Source organism: Balaenoptera ricei, chromosome 2 (genome assembly GCF_028023285.1).
Source record: "Balaenoptera ricei isolate mBalRic1 chromosome 2, mBalRic1.hap2, whole genome shotgun sequence".
In the NCBI taxonomy this organism is placed as follows: Eukaryota; Metazoa; Chordata; class Mammalia; order Artiodactyla; family Balaenopteridae; genus Balaenoptera; species Balaenoptera ricei.
Window position 1 is genome coordinate 146,900,223 of NC_082640.1, and position 17,766 is coordinate 146,917,988.

A 17,766-nucleotide genomic window follows, 5' to 3' on the forward strand; every position below is an offset into this window, starting at 1 on the left:
AAGTACATGTATGCAAAACATCATTGACGCAAGGATAGGAAGGACCCCAAATGCTTAGCTTACTATTTCAACAGGCCCCAGGAAAAGTGTGGTTTAAATAAACATTCCTGAAAATGCACACGTGTTACCAACTAGGACATGAACCCCAACATCTGGTCCCCCATCCTGGGATCTCACTAGAAGACTTATCTGTGTCTAGTTTTTGGTCTTGGCTGGAAGCAAATAAAGAGAATTATGCAAATTATCTGTCATCACTGCTCAGATTAGCTAAATGACAATACAGTCCTCTGCTACCTATTAGTAGGCCACTGGATCCTAAACTAATCTAAGAAAGTATATAAAGTGTTTGTCACAGTGCCTGTCTGCCTAGCACTAGGTGCTAAATAAATGTTAACTTCCTTCACTTTTATCTGTTTTCTCTTTTCCTTAACTAGCCTTGTTCCCCAGTCAAGGTATAAGTACATTTTTAAACTTGAGCATGGTAAAAGAAAAACCAATTAACTTCTTGATATCGATATCCAGACCATTGCATTTGCAAACCTCAGTGCTCATTGTACATAGGGGAAGAGTTTACAAATAATCTCTTACATATAAGGGAAAACCCTGAGCTAAATTCTTCTCCATTTAGACAAAGTTAATGTGAGTCCTTTGGAAAATCCCCAGACAGAGGAAGGAACATTTGGCCCACAGGCCTGACTCAGCCCACTGTCTGATTTCATCCAGCCTGGGGGTGAGATAGCTCTGGGCAGCCCTGTACAGAGCACCTTGAGAACAACTCCTACCCTTGAGCCACAGGGGCCTGCTGGGGTCACCCCATTTAGAAAAGTCACTGGAGGTTTAAGGATCTAAGCAACTGTAAGGATGCAAATTACCATTTCAAAGGGAAGTAAAGCCAAGAACCTGGTCTCACTCCAGATTCCAGAATTTAGGAAAGCTTTCTTACCTACTTCTCTTTTCCTTTTTTTACAAATCCATTCCTTTATATAAAGATAGAAATACAGACATATTTTTGGCTTCCTCAAAGGGCCTCCCTCCCTCTGTGTATTTCTCTGTTCCCTAACACTCTCCCTTTCCGTGTCTTAACTCCCCTCCCCTTTGTTTATTTGTGTCCATTCCAGGGGTCAAGCTTCCTCCCTCCATCACCAACCCTCTCCAACCCCACTGCCCCCTCTCTTCTCCACCTTCATCTCTCCTCCTGTCTCTTTTCCAGTCTCTCCAGCTAAGACTCCTATTATTGTCTTCCCTCCCTGAAAGATAAAGCTGAATTCCATGTCCTGGCTTTGTTGTCTTGTAAGACAGTGTTATTCTTCCTTATACTATATTTCAAAGGCAGAAAGGCACTGTGGTACAATAGAGAGAGCATGAGACTCGGGAGCCAGAGATGTGGCTCACATTTGTAAAATGAGGATCACTCCATAAAGGACATCAGTGTTTCATCCATTCTAAAGTCCTTAAGGGAGGTTGGTGATTATTATGCAAATAAATAAAATTGATAGGGAATTAATAACGATAATAAGAATAGCAAACAGTCATTACTATGTGTCAAGAACTACAAATATTAGCTCACTGAATCCTCAAACCACCATATGAAGTTGGCACTAAGAGTTGTACAGAGAGGGTGAGATTTTAAAAAAAGAGAAAGTGAGATCATGAATAAATGTTTTCTCTTGCAAACATTGCTTTTACTATTGTTCTTACAATTTTAAAACAAGGCTGTAGAATTGACCATTTCCATTTCACTAAGAAAATCAACTAAATTAAGTCCCATTTTACTTATATACAGTCATCTGCTGATTTTTTTTTTTCCTTGAAGGACAGGGACCTTCACAGAAAAAAAAAGAAGTTCTAGGTTCTTGTGATCAACTGATGTACCGACCCTTCCTTTTATGAACTGAAAATTATGTTTCACAAGATTCATAATAATGTGATTATACAGTGGAGCATGTCAACATCAATTCAATATCAAAAAGACATCTTCACAAGAGCCACCACAGTGCAAACATAGTCATTATGTGTTAACTGATACAGTTAAAGGTTGACCTTGATGTCCCCCGTCTGGCAGAATGGCGGAGCTTTTTTTGCTTTTAACAGATTGGTAAAGATTCCTTTTAGGAACCAATGTTCCTGGGAGTTATTATAATAGTTAGATAACTACTGAGCACAGAGAAGATTACTACACTTAAAAAAAAAAAAAAAAAGTAACACAGACGGCCTTGACAGGCCACTGCAAATTGTCCCTACTCCTAACACATGTTTACCTTCAAGATAGGATACTTCTGGGACTCATTTCTCTAGAAAGTATATTACCTCTCTTTAAAAATATATTTTTTAATTGTTCCACTTTATTCACAGAAATGAAACCAATTCTTCTGAGACTTCTGATATGCAAACATACAAATTATAAACAGGAACTGCTTGGCCTTTAAAAGGTTATACAATTTCTAGGTGTTTATTCTTTCTCATACTTATGGTAAAATAAAACAGGAACACTTCTCTAATGCCATGGATTCAATTTAAAAAATAAACTCACACAAGTTCAATTCTGGTAATGCAAACATGCTGGGTTACAATTTAATTTACCTTGTATTATCTATAATAAAAGGTTTGCTAAATAAATTAATAGTATGATCAATAGTAGTAACTCCAAAATTTCTATATATGATGGTGCTTAGGGGCTACAGTCTGGTTGGAGTAGAAGCCAGTTGACTTAGTATTTTAAAGCTGGATTTGCACAGGGAGCACCTTTTTACTTTGATGATGTGCTCATATGTAAATAATAAAAGTAGTATAGATTTTTTAAAATATCGCATGTATATTTTACATAAAATTGAGAAAACATTAATTGTTCACATCAGAGGATATCTATTTATTTGTTTGTTTGTTTATTTATTTGTGACTTTAGATGGCTGATGGGGATATTATTAGAGGGAGAATTAATATCTTCCCCTACTCCAACCCCAAGCATCTCCTGATAATCAGTAAAGGAATGTTGCCTAAAGTAACCACTGGTTCTAAAAACTTTAGTAATGACTAAAGTGTACACAGAAGTGTACAGTGTACATAGAAACAGTGAATAGACAAATGATACATCATTATCTAGACACTACAGATTCATATAGATCCACCACTTAGCCCTTCCCAGAGAGGCTGAGACTAGCTACTGGCCATTGGAAGAGCTGAGATGGGAAACCAGCATGGCGTCTCCAAGTTCACACTCTTTCTCCCACTTCACCAGGGTCAGTTTGGAAAGAGGATGGCTCAGTAATCCTTTGAGGGCCACAAACTCAGATACCACATATTCCTGAAACTAACAAAATAGAATTTATGGAATGCAGACTTTTCCTTAATTTAGACTCTTCATAATAGCCTATGTTGTTATTTTACCACATTTATTTTTATATTCTGGTTACATATTTAGGTATCACCTACTCAACTACATACCTTGTGTGTGTGTGTGTGTGTGTGTGTGTGTATGCAAACACACACACACATAGTATGTGCTTAATAAATACTTGCTGAATAAATAAATGGAAGATTCAATGAGATTTTATTAAACCATGAAACTATTGCTGCTGTATAAACAGTGATTTATATGAGAGTATCCAAAATTATTGATCTCTAGGAGTTAGAAAGTTATTTAATTCCTCCATCCATAAAAGGCCTCCGAAAAAATGCCAGAATTTGTGTCCAAAATGGTGTTTGTAAGTACACTTTCCTGAGCAGAGATTCCAAAGCTTTCATCAGATTCTCCAATGGGGATCTGTGATCCTGAAAAGATAAAGAATTACTAATCTAATGTATCCTCTCTATTATATCTCCTCTGTCATATAAGCGACCAACCCAGCTATGCTTACATACCTCCAGTAACAAGAAACTCATCACCATATGAGGTAGTCCAAGCTATTTTCATATTTCACGGCTTAACTCATGATCAACCACAGTTCCATCCTCCAGAGTCACGTAGAACATATCCAGTCCCTATGCCACTTGGCAGTTCTTTATGTATTTTTAGGTGGCTGTCATAATCCATCCTATCTCCTCTTGTGCAGGCTGTAAATCTTCAGTTCTTTCAACCAGAGTCCAGGTTTCTGCTACCATCTCTGCTCCGGCGCTCTCAGTACCCTCAGGACTTGGCCCAGCCCTGCATGCGGTCAACCCTCCCGGAGCCAAGCACAACTCTCAGCTCCTGGTTCTGGGCACCTTGAGTTAATAAGACTAAGAGTTCCTCACCTGGGGGGAAGCTGGCTTGCCCCATTGACTGAGAGTTAACTATGGTTAAATAAAGCACCTCTATTTTTTTCTTTATATGTGTTGCAGTTTCACTGTGACCCTCCTATTCTGTTCATAGAGTTAGTTTGAGAATCCTACTGCAAGAAAAATCTCTGGATTCTCAAGTTCTGTCATTCCAAGTTTTAGCTACCGTTCCCCTCACCCAGCTTTTCTCTCTCACCAGATAGGTTTTCATCTAGGTTAATGCCTTACAAGTATGCTACTTTCACTGCACAGTCTTTTATGCTTATCTTGTATATAATGTTCAGAGTTTTTAGCTGTACTTAGCAAGAGGGATAAGGAAAAGCTGTCTACTCCATCTTTCCAGAAGTATTAATCTATTTATGGAAGACTTTTAAATCTATAGAGCTGTAAGACTAGCATGCAAGTACCTACAAGCCCACAGGGCCAATTAATTTAAGCTTGGGGGGTGAGGTGGGGGTGAGGTGCAGGGGCTGGCTTTCACTGTGATAGCCCCTCTGGGAGACAGCCTCTCCAGACTACCATGCACACACGGGGCAGCTTTCTACAGTTACTGCCCTTCCACTGAGCGGGAGATTAAGACTAGACCTCACCTGGCCCCCATGGGCACGCCTCAGCCCTGCTCCAGCCACAGTTCACTCTTTAGGACATGAAGAATGGGGTGGGTCGCCACTCCAACTGCACTCTTCGTAGCCAGAATGTCTCCCAATGTGGATTGCCAGAACCAACTTCTCCCCAACCCCACTCTTCCTCGCTCTCCTGCCATTCCCCACTAACATTTGGCTGAGGTTCAGCTAAGCACAGCAAGCATTTTCTATTAAAACACCCAGGGCCGAGGTGACATGATTTTTTTCTCAATCTTTATTCTCTTAGACCTCTCTTCTGCATCTGACAGTGCTACCAGGATTCCTATTAGTAGTTCCTTACAGATGTAGAGTAATTTGTAATTTGCATGTACCTCCTCTTGTTATCTCATTTTATCCTCAAAACAGCCCTGTAAGGTAGCCAGGACAATGGTATCATGCCCATTTTACATATGAAGAAACTGAGACATAAAGCAGGTTTGCCCACATTGACATATTAGGTGCCAAAGCCAAGACTAGACAAATCTGTCTTCTCGGTCAAGACTAATTCTATACCATGCCATCTTGATTTCCATGATACTATAATAATGAGGGGAGTTACCACCTGATTGCCAGGCACTCTATAAGACCTAGTGCCACATACACAGAATCTGAGGCTGAGGGAGGTTCAATAACTGGCCTAATGCCACTCAGCTAGTAAGACACAAGGAGCACTTGCTCTGTTCTTGGCCCTTTGTTCCTCCCATACTACATAATCTCTTCCAAAAAAACTATTCTATGGCTTCTCTTCTAATTTTCTTTTAATTTTTTTAAAAATTTTTATTTATTTATTTTTGGCTGCATTGGGTCTTCATTGCTGCTCACGGGCTTTCTCTAGTTGCAGCAAGCAGGGGCTACTCTTCATTGCAGTGCGCGGGCTTCTCATTGCAGTGGCTTCTCTTGTTGCGGAGCACAGGCTCTAGGCATGCGGGCTTCAGTAGTTGTGGCATGTGGGCTCAGTAGTTGTGGTTCACGGGCTCTAGAGCACAGGCTCAGTAGTTGTGGTGCACAGGATTAGTTGTTCCGTGGCATGCGTGATCTTCCCAGACCAGGGCTCGAACCTATGTCCCCTACATTGACAGGTGGATTCTTAACCACTGCACCACCAGGGAAGTCCCCTTTTCTAATTTTCTAAACCTTTATCTACAATCCTGTTTTCATCTCCAAAACCCGTTCCTTAATATACAGAGCCAAGTGGAGATTTCCACTCAAATGCTTTTCTTCATTTTGAGCCCCATATGACAAAAATGAATGCATTATCCTCATCTCTCTGACCAGTGCCCCCTCCCACCTCTCTATAGCACCATCATTCTCCAAGCCACAGGAACAGAACCTTAGAGTTGATTCATTCCTCCCTTCATCCCCCTTGTCCTGTCAGTCACAAAGTCCTATTGAATGTTCCCATGAAGTGCTCATTTTTCCTCCTCTTCCTTCCCAGGTATCTTCCTCTTCATTCCCATGTTTATTTAATCAAGCCTCTGAAACTGATGTTATGGAGTCAGCCTTCTTTCAGCAAAAGTGCAGGTTTCAGGATCATCCCCGTTGAGTTCATCATCTATGCCACTGTTGGACTAATCTTCCTTAACACAGCTTTATACAGTCATTCCTCAGTATTCACTGGGAATTGGTTCCAGGACCCTGTGTAAATACCAATATCCATGGATGCTCAAGTCCCTTATATAAAATGGTATAGTACAGTGGGCCCTTCATATCAGTGAAGGTGGATGTGGAACCCAAGGATACAGAGGGCTGACTGTATTACTTCCCTCACGTATAAACCTTCAAAGGTCCCAGAATCCATATAAAAGGAGTCTAGAGTCCCATGAATAGCTTTCAAACCCCCCAGAATCTGTCTCCCTGAACCTGAATGGGCAGGTTAAAACACCCTGGTCATTGCTCATCTCTATGTCATCACCCATGTCTCTCCCCTCACCTAAAACTGCCTTTCTGCCACTTCTGCTTATTTCTGATCTATCTATCCTTTAGGCGTAAGTCACACTCCACCTCTTTCAAGACACCAGGTACCCTGGAACCCATAAAATTATGAAATCTGTACAGTGCTTATAGCTTGTAGCACCCATCCAAGCACCAGGCTGGACAAACTACCTTTGTTTTGTGTGGTTTAGTCACATCTCCCATCTAGACAGTAAGCTTGGAGGAATGGAGAAAGAGGACCTGGCTCATGTTCCATCATTCCCCACAGCTCCTAGCAAAATGCTGAGCATAAGGAGGAGAGTCAATAAATCAGTGCTTCTTAAAGTTTTAACATGCATTTGGCAGGCTTGTTTCCCTGAGTTGAGGTCCGTGAATCGCTTCACGTGATCTTGAAGCAGGTCATCTACAGACCACATTTTAAGAGGCCTGATATTTCGGGATCCGTTGAAAACTTCATGCCAAAGGGAGATGTGACACTGCTTTTTATTCTTATGCTCACCAACCGGATCAGCAGTAACTTGAATACACACAATTTTCTGTTGTCCAAGACTTGTTTTTAAAAAATGAAGACTTGCTATGCATAAAACAAAATTCTAGATACTTTTAAGGATGAGAGATAGTCAACAAATTCCCCACATTCAGGAAGCAAGAATTTGGTCTATAACTGGTTTTCTAACAATCTCATGCAGTAGATGAATTGAAAAATCCATTTGGGGATTGGACATGGAATGCAGAACAGTTCCAGTTAAGAATGTAAATCATTAGGCAACTAAGCAAACATGATTTTACAATAAATAATCTGACATAAACATGCAGATAGTGAGGCAGAGGACTAAGGACAGAATCATATGATGCTTTTAGCAATATGGAATTAGTTAATGAATTCCCCAAACATTTTAGAATATATCAAATATTTATGGAATTAGAGCCTGTAGTAAAAATAATGAAAAAGATAGTTCAGGAAAAAAGAATAAATAAAAGAGATGCTTGCAGATAGCATGTTTCACATTTAGGTTAATAACCCCAAATTGTATAAAACTGTGTGGTTCTCAAGAGGCAAGTATGTTACATTATAGAGTTTTTCTCAACAATGGAGAACTAGAGAAGAATTTAAAGATGGCCACAATTCTGTGGAGAGTGCATTTTTTAGAGAGCCAATTTGAAGTTAACTGTGGTTTTTGTGATTAGTACTGTTTCTGGTTTCATTTGTGAGCTGTTCACTCTTGAGAAATATGCCTTCTCTAACAACCACAGGTAAGGTTAGGTGTATTGTTTTCTCTTATGAAGGAATAAAGATCTTGGTATAACTTAACACTTTCCGTTCTGTTTCCCCCAATAAACAGCAACCTCACTTGTGCTTAAATATCAGTAACTGAGAGGCAATCTATCTCTTTTCTGGGCAATTCTAATTATTAGAACTTTCTCCTTCATTAAGTTGAAATGTGTTTCTCTGATTTACCCACCAGTCCCAATTTTGCCTTGTGAAATCACCTCGGTCAAGTCTTCATTTGGTTCATAAGATTTCTTCTAGTATTTGAATTTTACTTTCAGATCTCCTTTCATTCTCTTATTCTGGCTAAAAAGTCTTAATTTTTCCAACCATTTCTCAAACAGCATTTTTTTTTCTAGAAGCCACACCAATCTAGTCACCTTTCACTGTACTACAATGTCTCTAAACCATGGCACCCATCATTTAGTATAAGATTCCAAATTTTGTCTGCCTAGAACAGAATCTAGGGGAACTATTACCTCATATAATGTGTACCCAAGACTTTCTATTAATACCACCTAAAATTATATAAGATATTTTAGTAATTTCACCATACCACTAGCTCATATTTAGTTAATTACAACCCTCAAAGTTCCCATCCCCCACAATGAACTATTTTAACTTGTGTCTCCTACATTCTGAACATATTAAATAGAATTTGCAGAACCTACAGTCAGAAATTCATAATTTTACAGGCTACTATTCTTCCCTCCCCACTAAAATCCCCTAGCTTTGAAGCCCAGGCCACTGTGTCCTTTCCTAAAGATATCAGCACCAGTTCACTGTATTCTCCAATTGCTGCAATCTTTGCAATTTCAGAAATCATGTAGGTAATTATCTCACTCCCAGCCTTGCCATTCTTCTGGACGCCACTCCTCTGATGACCTTGTCCTCCACTACATCTGTCTCCCAATCCCCTCAATAACTGTACCCCCTCCATAATCTCCATATCAAACACTCCATCTTGAATCTTATCCTTTCAGCCCACTTACTCTAGTACCCCGGCTCCTGCTCTTCTTCAACCCTGCCAGTACGCACAACCCACTGTTCACATCATCTTTTCACTGTGCTTCATCCCCCCGTCCTCCTTCCTCCTCCCCAGATTACACAACCCGCCAGTACTCTCACTGCCTTGCATACATCCTTAACTCCACTGCCCATCTCATCTTGTCATACTTACCAGAAAAAGACAAAAACCAATCCAACTGTCCACCTACTTGAAATCAACACTGATGAGAAAAAAAGACAACGTGTACGATAACTGGTCTCGCTTTAAGCTCATGACCTTCAACTCCAAGTGGGCACTGGGGATGCTTAGAATTCCTACCATTTCCCCTAGACGTTTCACTCTCCCAATCTCCTACACAAAACTTGTATACCTTCTCCCCTCCTCTCAAACTTCCAACTCCACTCTTGCCTTCACTCTGCTGTTGACCTTTCTTCCTATTTCATTGAACTTCCACCTATCCTCAGCCCCACCCCTGCACCTGTGCCCCCTTCTCTGTCTTTCCTCCAGTTATATCCATGAACTGTCCTTACGTCTATCTAACATCATCCCTCCACTGTGCCCTGATCCATTTCCCCTCACCTGCTCAGGGACATAGTACAGGAAATGCCCCCTCCCTCTCCTGTACCATCCATCTTTCCACCCCTATTAAATCATTTGTATCATCTTACAAATACACTTTAATATCCCCTATAGTAAAAAATAATTAAATAAAACTTTCCCTTCTCTTGATCCCAACCCTCCAGGTAGTTACGTTCCTATTTTTCTAGTTTCTTCCTTCAAAAGAGTTATGTCTATAATATTGTCTCTCATTTTCTCCTTTCTCATTTTCCCTAAAACCCATTCCAACCAAAGTTTTCCCCCAACACTTCACAATAAAACAGCTTCATCAAATTCATGGCCTCCTCATTGTCAAATCCAATGGCTGATTCTCAGTCCTCATCTTACCCAACCTACAAGCAGCATTTGACAGAGTCAATCATTCCATCCCTCTTAACATACATTTCTCTGCCTTCTGGAATCCCACTTTTTCAGTTCTCCCTCTACATCATTAAGCCACTTTTACTCAGTTTCCTTTGCTTGAAACTGAGTATTTGGGTATTCCAGGACTCCTTGACCTCTTCACTGTTAAAACTCACTCTCTCTTGGTGATCTCAACTCTATGCCAACAACTCCAAAATTTACATACCCAGACCAGACCATTCCCCACCCCTGACCTCTACACTACCTGCTTGACATCACTGCTTGGCTATCTAATGAGCATTTCAGAGTTAGCATTTGCAAAACCAAACTCCTGGCTTTTCCCCAAAACCTGCCCCTCCCAAAGTCTTCCCAATCCCAGCTAATAGCAACTCCATTCTTGCATTTGCTAAGGCCATAAAATGGTGTCATCCTTAACTCTTTTCTCTCACACCCGTACAAAACCCATTAGGGATACACTGTTAGCTTTACACTTAGAATATATCTAGAATCCAAGCACTTTTCACCTCCTCCAATGTATCACCCCAGTGCAAGCCACTATCATCTCTTGTTTGCATTATTACAATAGCTTCCTAGTTGGTCATTCTTGCTCCATATTCCTCCCCTCCTCCCCCATTTTAGATTCTCAACACAGTACAGAGTGATCCATTAAACCTAATTTAAAACTTAACTCCAAACATGTTCCTCCCCTACTGTAAACCCTCCAGTGGCTCCCATCAAACTCAGAGTAATATCCAAAACTCTTAAAATGGCCTATAGGACCTAATCTGCCCATCACCCCTCACCCTGCACTCTGAGCCCATCTCCTACCATTTTCACCTTGTTCACCCCACTTCAGTGACCTCCCTGCCATTCCAGGGGGTATTTTCACCCAGGGCCTTTGCACAGACTATTCCTTCTGCCTAAAATGATCTTCTGCATCTGCATGACTTACTCTGTCACTTTCTTCAAGTCTTTGCTTTAATGCCACCTTATCAAAGAGGACTTTTTTGACTATCTCTCACACTCTACTGCTCTATTTTAACTTTCTCCTTAGGACTTATCATACCTTGACATTTATTTTTTCTTCTTTGTCTCCCCTCTGTCTTCTCTCCTTCCCTGCCTAGACACACACACACACACACACACACACACACACACACACAGTAGGATATATAATTTATAGGAGATAAACTTTTATCTGTCCTTTTCTGTACCATACCCTTAGTGCTTAGAACAATGCCTGGCATAGAGCAGGGGTTCAATAAATAATAGCATAATCATGAATGAATTAAATAATGCTCTATTGCTGAATTTGATAACAATGGTTGCTGCTGAAGAGGGATAACAGCTGGCTGGTTGAAAGACTGAGTGTGAATACTTCCTTTTCTCTGTACACCCTTCTGTAGCTTTTAAATTTTAATATCACGTGCATGTGCTTCTTACCCCAACAAGGAATTTTTTTAATTAGAGTAAAAAATTATTTTAATTAAAAGAATTTGCTTTTGAGTTAACATTAAAATCAAAAATTTTAAACAGCAGTGCTACCCTCTACCATATCAATCATCTTTTGAAACTTTGTGCCATTTGCAAAATTAAAGAGCGTGCTTTCTAATGTAAGTTGAGTACTTTCTAGAGTTCCTGTGCATAGTGAGCGCTGTGCATATGTTGGTGATTCAGAATATGAAAAAGAGAAAATTATGTTTTATGGGCATTATTTTTTTAGTGAACCAATGGGAATTGCTGGTGATCAACATGTTTATTATTTTCTAAGGGTTTATAAATATTCAGCATAATAATGCATTCTTAGATTCTACCAGCACTCAGCAACAAATACATTGGCTTGTAAGTTTTGTATATCCATTGTTTTCCCTTTTCTGAAAATCATTCCCCATTTCAACTTTTCTAAAATTAGTCTTATTCTCAAGAAATACTAGGAATGACATCAAAACTGCTCACCACACTCATTCTATACCATGAGATACAAAGTAGTTGGCTCCGAAGAGCCAATCTTATCAGAGCAGTGACACAGTAGTCTACTTGCTGTTTACTTATCCTGGGCTTCCAGTCTTTCCTTCCGTATGTTTTAGATTGCCCAGCTTAAGAATCACTGTCCATTTTAATTATTTATTTTTAAATGATCAACTTTCGTGAACTTCCATTATCTCATATAGATATAAGACTAAAAAAATAGAAAAAAATGTTTTCCTTGTGATGAGAACTCAGACTCTCTTAACAACTTTCATATTTAACATGCAGCACTGTTAATTATATTAATTAGGTTGTACATTACATCCTGAGTACTTATTTATCTCATCTGGAAGTTTGTACCTTTTGACTGCCTTCATCCAATTCCCCCTCCACCCACCCACCCACCTCTGGTAACCACAAATCTGATCTCTTCTTCCATGAGTTTGTTTGCTTGTTTGTTTTGGAAGTATAACTGACCTACAATACTATGTTAGCTCCTGTCACACAACATAGTGGTTCAATATTCCTGTACATTTCCAAATGATCACTGTCCATTTTAAATAATACGGGTTAAATGTGAACTGAGAAACTCTTCCCTCTCCTTTTTTTCATTACTCTCACTAGAGCATCTTCCACAAGCAGTGAGCCCCTCTAGTTCATGTTCTTCTCATTGCTCTTTTTGCCCTCAAATATTATTTAAACAAATAAAACTGGTTGTCTTTCATCTTTTGACCATATTCTTTCATGGAAAGCATTCCTGTGTGGATGTATTAGTCTCTTGAAATATGTCTTTTATTTTCACTGCCGTCTATATTTTACAGTGCCTTTTTTCAAATCTCCCTTAGTCACCACTGAGATAACTACCTTTAACTTTAAAATAAAAGCACTACTAACTAATACAAGGATCTTTGAGTACTATTCAGCCACAGTTACTTCTATGAAGAAGAAAGAATTAGCTAGATAGATAGGTAGATAGATAGATTTTGTTTTCCCCCAGCTATGCCCTTTGAGCAAGCTATGCTAGTATTTATTTATCCTATGTCGACCTCAGAAAACTAATTCATGACTGTGTGCCCATGTGGTTGGATTATTATAATACCCTTCTAAACAATCTTCCAGCAATGACTTGGGAATGAGGAAAATTAAAAATGACATAAAAGAACTGTTTAACTAAATACTAATGTGAAACAGAAAGGTGCACATGTTCTAGGAAACCAAAACCCGTGTTTAGCACAGATCCTTACACAAAGGAGGCATTCAATAAATGTTTACTAAATTGAATTGAATCTCAATGGTCTCTCACTTTACAGATAATAAAAACTTTCCATAAAATTTTTGGAAGTTTTGTCTATCTCCCAGGCTATGCAAGACAGACAGTATAATGAACAAAATAATCCACAACTCTTCTCCAAACCCTCAGAGTCAGAAGTAGATGAACAGCCTAGAGAAGAGATGGGAGCAGGAAGGTCTATGGTGTACCTGAGGGACAATGAGTAGGATGGGTTTCCTGGAACAGTGAGTTCATGAAAAGGAAGTTATGCTGAAAGCTCTGATAAAATTTATTTATCAATGTATTTTTAGGGTATGTAAGTGTTTCTAAATTTTAATTTAACCTAATTTGAATTTCCAATATGAAAGGATAAGTACTGTAGTTACTGCCAGAAATGTCATTGATTATATTCAGAGCCTATGTCCAGAGAAATAAATTGCATTAGAAACTCTTATTTTTCTTATAGGTTCTGTAAAATATTGTAAAAGCTAGTGTAGTGTTCCTTCCCATTTCAATAGAACTGTAGCTTTCTTAAAAGATGAAAGAAAACAGAAGACTGAAATTTACACCTTCTGAAGAGGATTGCTGGGAATGACTCAAAAATTTTTTAAAATATACACATCTATCAAGCACATCCACAAGAAAAGACAGCTAATCCAGTCTCTACATGGATTTTAGAAGATGATTGGTAATGTGCATGGTACAATTTATTATATTAAACAGAATAAATGCAGGACATATAAGCATTTCTGAAAGGTATTTAAATCATGATAGATTAAGAATAGTTTTTTCCAATAGAGTATCACATTCAGCATTTGAAAAATATAAATTTATGAGCACTGTAGTCCAAGTAAATTGGAAAAATACCTCTCTCCCTCTCTCACTTCCCTCCCCCTTGGCAATCATCCAGAAATTTAAGTCAAACTATCTATAAGTCAATATCACTAAAGCAAATCATCACACTGGGCTGCCTTCTCCAGACCATTCTCCGTTCTCTTATTCATTTTGCCTTCCATGCATGAATCAGTCAATGAGTTAATTTCCAAAGTGGCCAATGAGTTAATTCTTACCATTGCATTTTGTTCAAATATTCTATTTTAAATTCTTCCTTTAAACAAAGGGCGATTCTTCTATCCTTGTGTTATTGTATGCTCCTTTTGAATAGTTTCCAGGAATAAAATAACTGATCATGAAAAAACGAAAATGTTGCTCTTCACATTCTTTGTATAAAGTTATTAGATGATGGCACTGTTTCATGATTAACAATCTAACATGTTGTAGCCTACATATAGTGCATTAAATGTTTCCTTGGCAACAGACATCATATCACATGCCCATTATCAATTTTAGACATGAAAAACTGTAGCTTTAGAAAAAAGTGTTACTTTTTGTTAAGGACATTTCCATCCCACAAAAGGGACAGAAGCAATGAGAATATCTGTACTGATGGAGTACAGGTAGAGAATACATTACTGACGGAGTTTTATAGTGCAACTTTAATGATGTTTAAACATATACTCATTCCAGGACATCACGGAAAAATATTTTTGGAAATATTTCTTTAGGAACTTTAATTACCATCAATGTATAAAAATAAATAACAGAATTTCTGTCCAAATGGCATGATTAGTGGTGTTTTTCAGAAAAAAGTTTTTAAAACATCAATATCTGTCTTACATTTTAGAATTTCATTTGAGAAAGAAACAAAAGCTGTTTACAGTGTATCACACTCAAAGTCTAAGTTACTTCTTAGTTTGATTTGAGTCCCAAAGAGCACCATTCTTTTAAAAAAAGGAAAGCCATGTGCTTAATAGGCTTCCTCTGGATTTTGTCCCTGATTAAGTTGAGGATGCACCTGCTGACTCTGCTTATTGCAACAGAACTGCCAAAACAACAGATGAGGAAGCTGGCCCAGATTTTATTTGAATTTTTCAAGATCTAGTTATTTATTTAGATATCATTTCTGGCATCTGAGACTCTTATAACAGCCCATACAGTCTACTAAAAAAGACACATACAAACTTAAAACATTAAATAACCAACAACTATATGAGAAATTCCTTCAAGCAGCAATAATAAACTTTAAATTTTCTATATAAATATGCAAACTATGTGCTCCTTCTGCCTCCCTTCATTCTCCTCCCATTCAAAGTTAGCATCATGTTCGATTTTATTAGTGTATTTGTTGCCTAGAATAGGAAACCCCTAATATATTCAACAAAGTAAAATATTTCTATAATAATATTAAAAATTTCAAATGCCTCCTTTGTCACAGTTGTTCTAGGTATTTTGTATATAGCAACCATTTTAGTGGATAGTATGTTACTGAACAGGGGGCGCTTAGCTTCCTCTCCCTAGTTCACCTAACCTTGGGGACACCAGTGGGAGGTGGGCAATGTTTATAAATGATTTACTTTGATGACAGTGGATAAAGGTTCTGTACTATGAGCTACTCTCAAAGAAGAATGGTAATGGTAAACCAATGAAATGTGTACCTTCCTTTGTCTATTAGCTTCTGCCATCTACTTTTGCAATTATAAAAAGTTTTGTTTTCTCTCCATTTAGATGAAGAAGTTGAGATCTCTCTTAGTCTTAAATCCTCCCCTCCTCCACATAATAACTAATATATGACAAATGGGGTTTTCTGCTTTTGAGTCTTTCTTTCCTTTTCCTTTCTCTCGTTTTTCTTTCTTTACTTTTTTTCTTCCCTTCATAATGTTTTATTCGACACATTCCCTAAACCTCCTTTCCTCAGCTCAAATCGTTTGTACTAGAGAAGAATTAAGACTACCTAAGGACTACCTAAGACACTCCACACGACCCTTAAGAGAGGCAATGGCTTAAGAAAGGGGTTCCCCTAAATCAGCTGCCATGAACAAGCATGCCAGTCCCGCCCCCCTTCCCCTCCTGCAGAATCACCCAGCACCCAGCCTTCAAGAGCTACATTTCCAAAACTACACAATTCTCATTCCACCACAGCAAAGCTTTCTCCGGGAACAACACAACACAGCACCCTCTACCCCACTCCCTGGAAACACAGAGCTACCCAAGCCGGCAGCCCCTCCCCAAAGCTCGCCTCAGGCATCCTTCGGACAGAATGCTTCAGGATCCCTGGTCCCCGCTAAGCACCCACGTGCTCCAGTTCTGAAGGGGAAGTCAGGCGAAAGGAGGGCGAACCCAGGGCAATTTCCAAAGGACCAGTCAGGTTCAGACTGATGGTAAACTGTGCCTGAACACTCACTGCCACTCAAGCCCTCTAACACCTCAGCCAGCGGCCGCTCTAAAGGGCTGCAAGTTTCACAGCTCCCTTCGAGATGGGAGCATCCGGGGAGCTGGGAAAGAAGGGCTCTGGGCGGGAGCCGCCACAACTCCCACCCTTCTGGCAACGCTGTCCCTCTGCAATTAGACACACCTTGGCGTTTCGGTTTAGTGTGCGGGGGGAGGGGGAGATAGAGGAGGTGAAGGGAAAGGGGCTAGGAGTAGGGTGTGGCGATTCTTGGAGGGAAGGGAGAGTTAAAGTCACGTCTCTGCCCTGGATCGAGCAGGGTCTAGGGGCAGCAGGCCCGCCCGTCGCTTTGTTGTCAGCGTCCCCTGTCGCTGGCGCGCGCCGGGCGCACAAACACGCCTCAGAATATCATCCCAACTGGCCAAGCGGGCCTTACGGCCCCCAGCCCCTTCCAAGAAGGAAAAAACTTGTACACAGGCGCGGCGGCAGCCAGGATGCTGCGGTTTGCCTCTGAGAACAACTTTGAAAGCCGGAAAAATAATGATAATGAAATAAAAGGATGAATAGTATTTTGTTTTCTTCCGAGCCTTTGGAAAAATAAAATTTCTGTCCCTACCAGTCCGCTAATATTTACAGTCGCCTGTGGCGAAGGGGGGTTAAGGTTGGTGCTCAAGATAGAGAGCGCGAGGTAGGTGCATAGGCGAGCTGCAGAGAAGGGGACCGGTTGGGGCACCCGAGTCCCCGACGCCATTTGCGGGGCAGCGGCGCCCGCCCGCCTTACCTGTGGATGCAGTTTCCATGGCAACGGGCGGCGGCCGGGCGGGGCCTGAGTCCAGTTCCCGCGGCGCAGCTTCTCGGGCCCCGGAGCCCAGCCCAGGTCCGGGCTCTCCCGCCTGCGGCTCGGGCTTGGCCCCTTTCGGCGTCACCGCTTCTTCCTCCCCCTCGCCCCGGTCCCCGAACCACTGGGACCCGGGACTGGCCAGCGGCAGCAGCTCTTCTTTGGGATCGGGCGGCGCGGCCATAGCTGGCAGTTCCCCGGGCGCAGCGACGGCTGCTTGGCGGGGCCGAGGTGCAGTGACTGGGCGGGCGGGCAGGCGCTCCCTGCTGCTGCCCCCGCCGGGACTCAGGGCTTGGGGAGGTTGCGGTGTCAGCGCCGCCGCCGCCGCAGCTGCTGCAACTCCGGCCGAGCTGCTGCCTGCCGCTTTCCGCGTTTCAGCTCCTCCTCCTCCCCCTCCACTTCCTCCCGGCCCCGCC

At 40.7% G+C, this 17,766-nt stretch overlaps 1 protein-coding gene across 4 annotated transcripts in view; it reads right to left on the reverse strand.

Annotated features, from left to right (window-relative positions):
• RTN1 (reticulon 1) overlaps window positions 1-17,766 on the reverse strand; it is a 278,915-nt gene that overhangs the window by 230,370 nt on the left and 30,779 nt on the right. For 3 of the 4 annotated variants that reach the window (XM_059915735.1, XM_059915732.1, XM_059915733.1), the window contains exon 1: window positions 17,294-17,686. The exons of the other annotated variant lie outside the window; for it this stretch is intronic. In XM_059915735.1, the coding sequence (XP_059771718.1) occupies window positions 17,294-17,534 (241 nt within the window). In that variant the 5' untranslated portion in view covers window positions 17,535-17,686. Of the gene's footprint in view, window positions 1-17,293; window positions 17,687-17,766 lie in introns of those variants that run through there. 4 annotated transcript variants of the gene reach the window in all.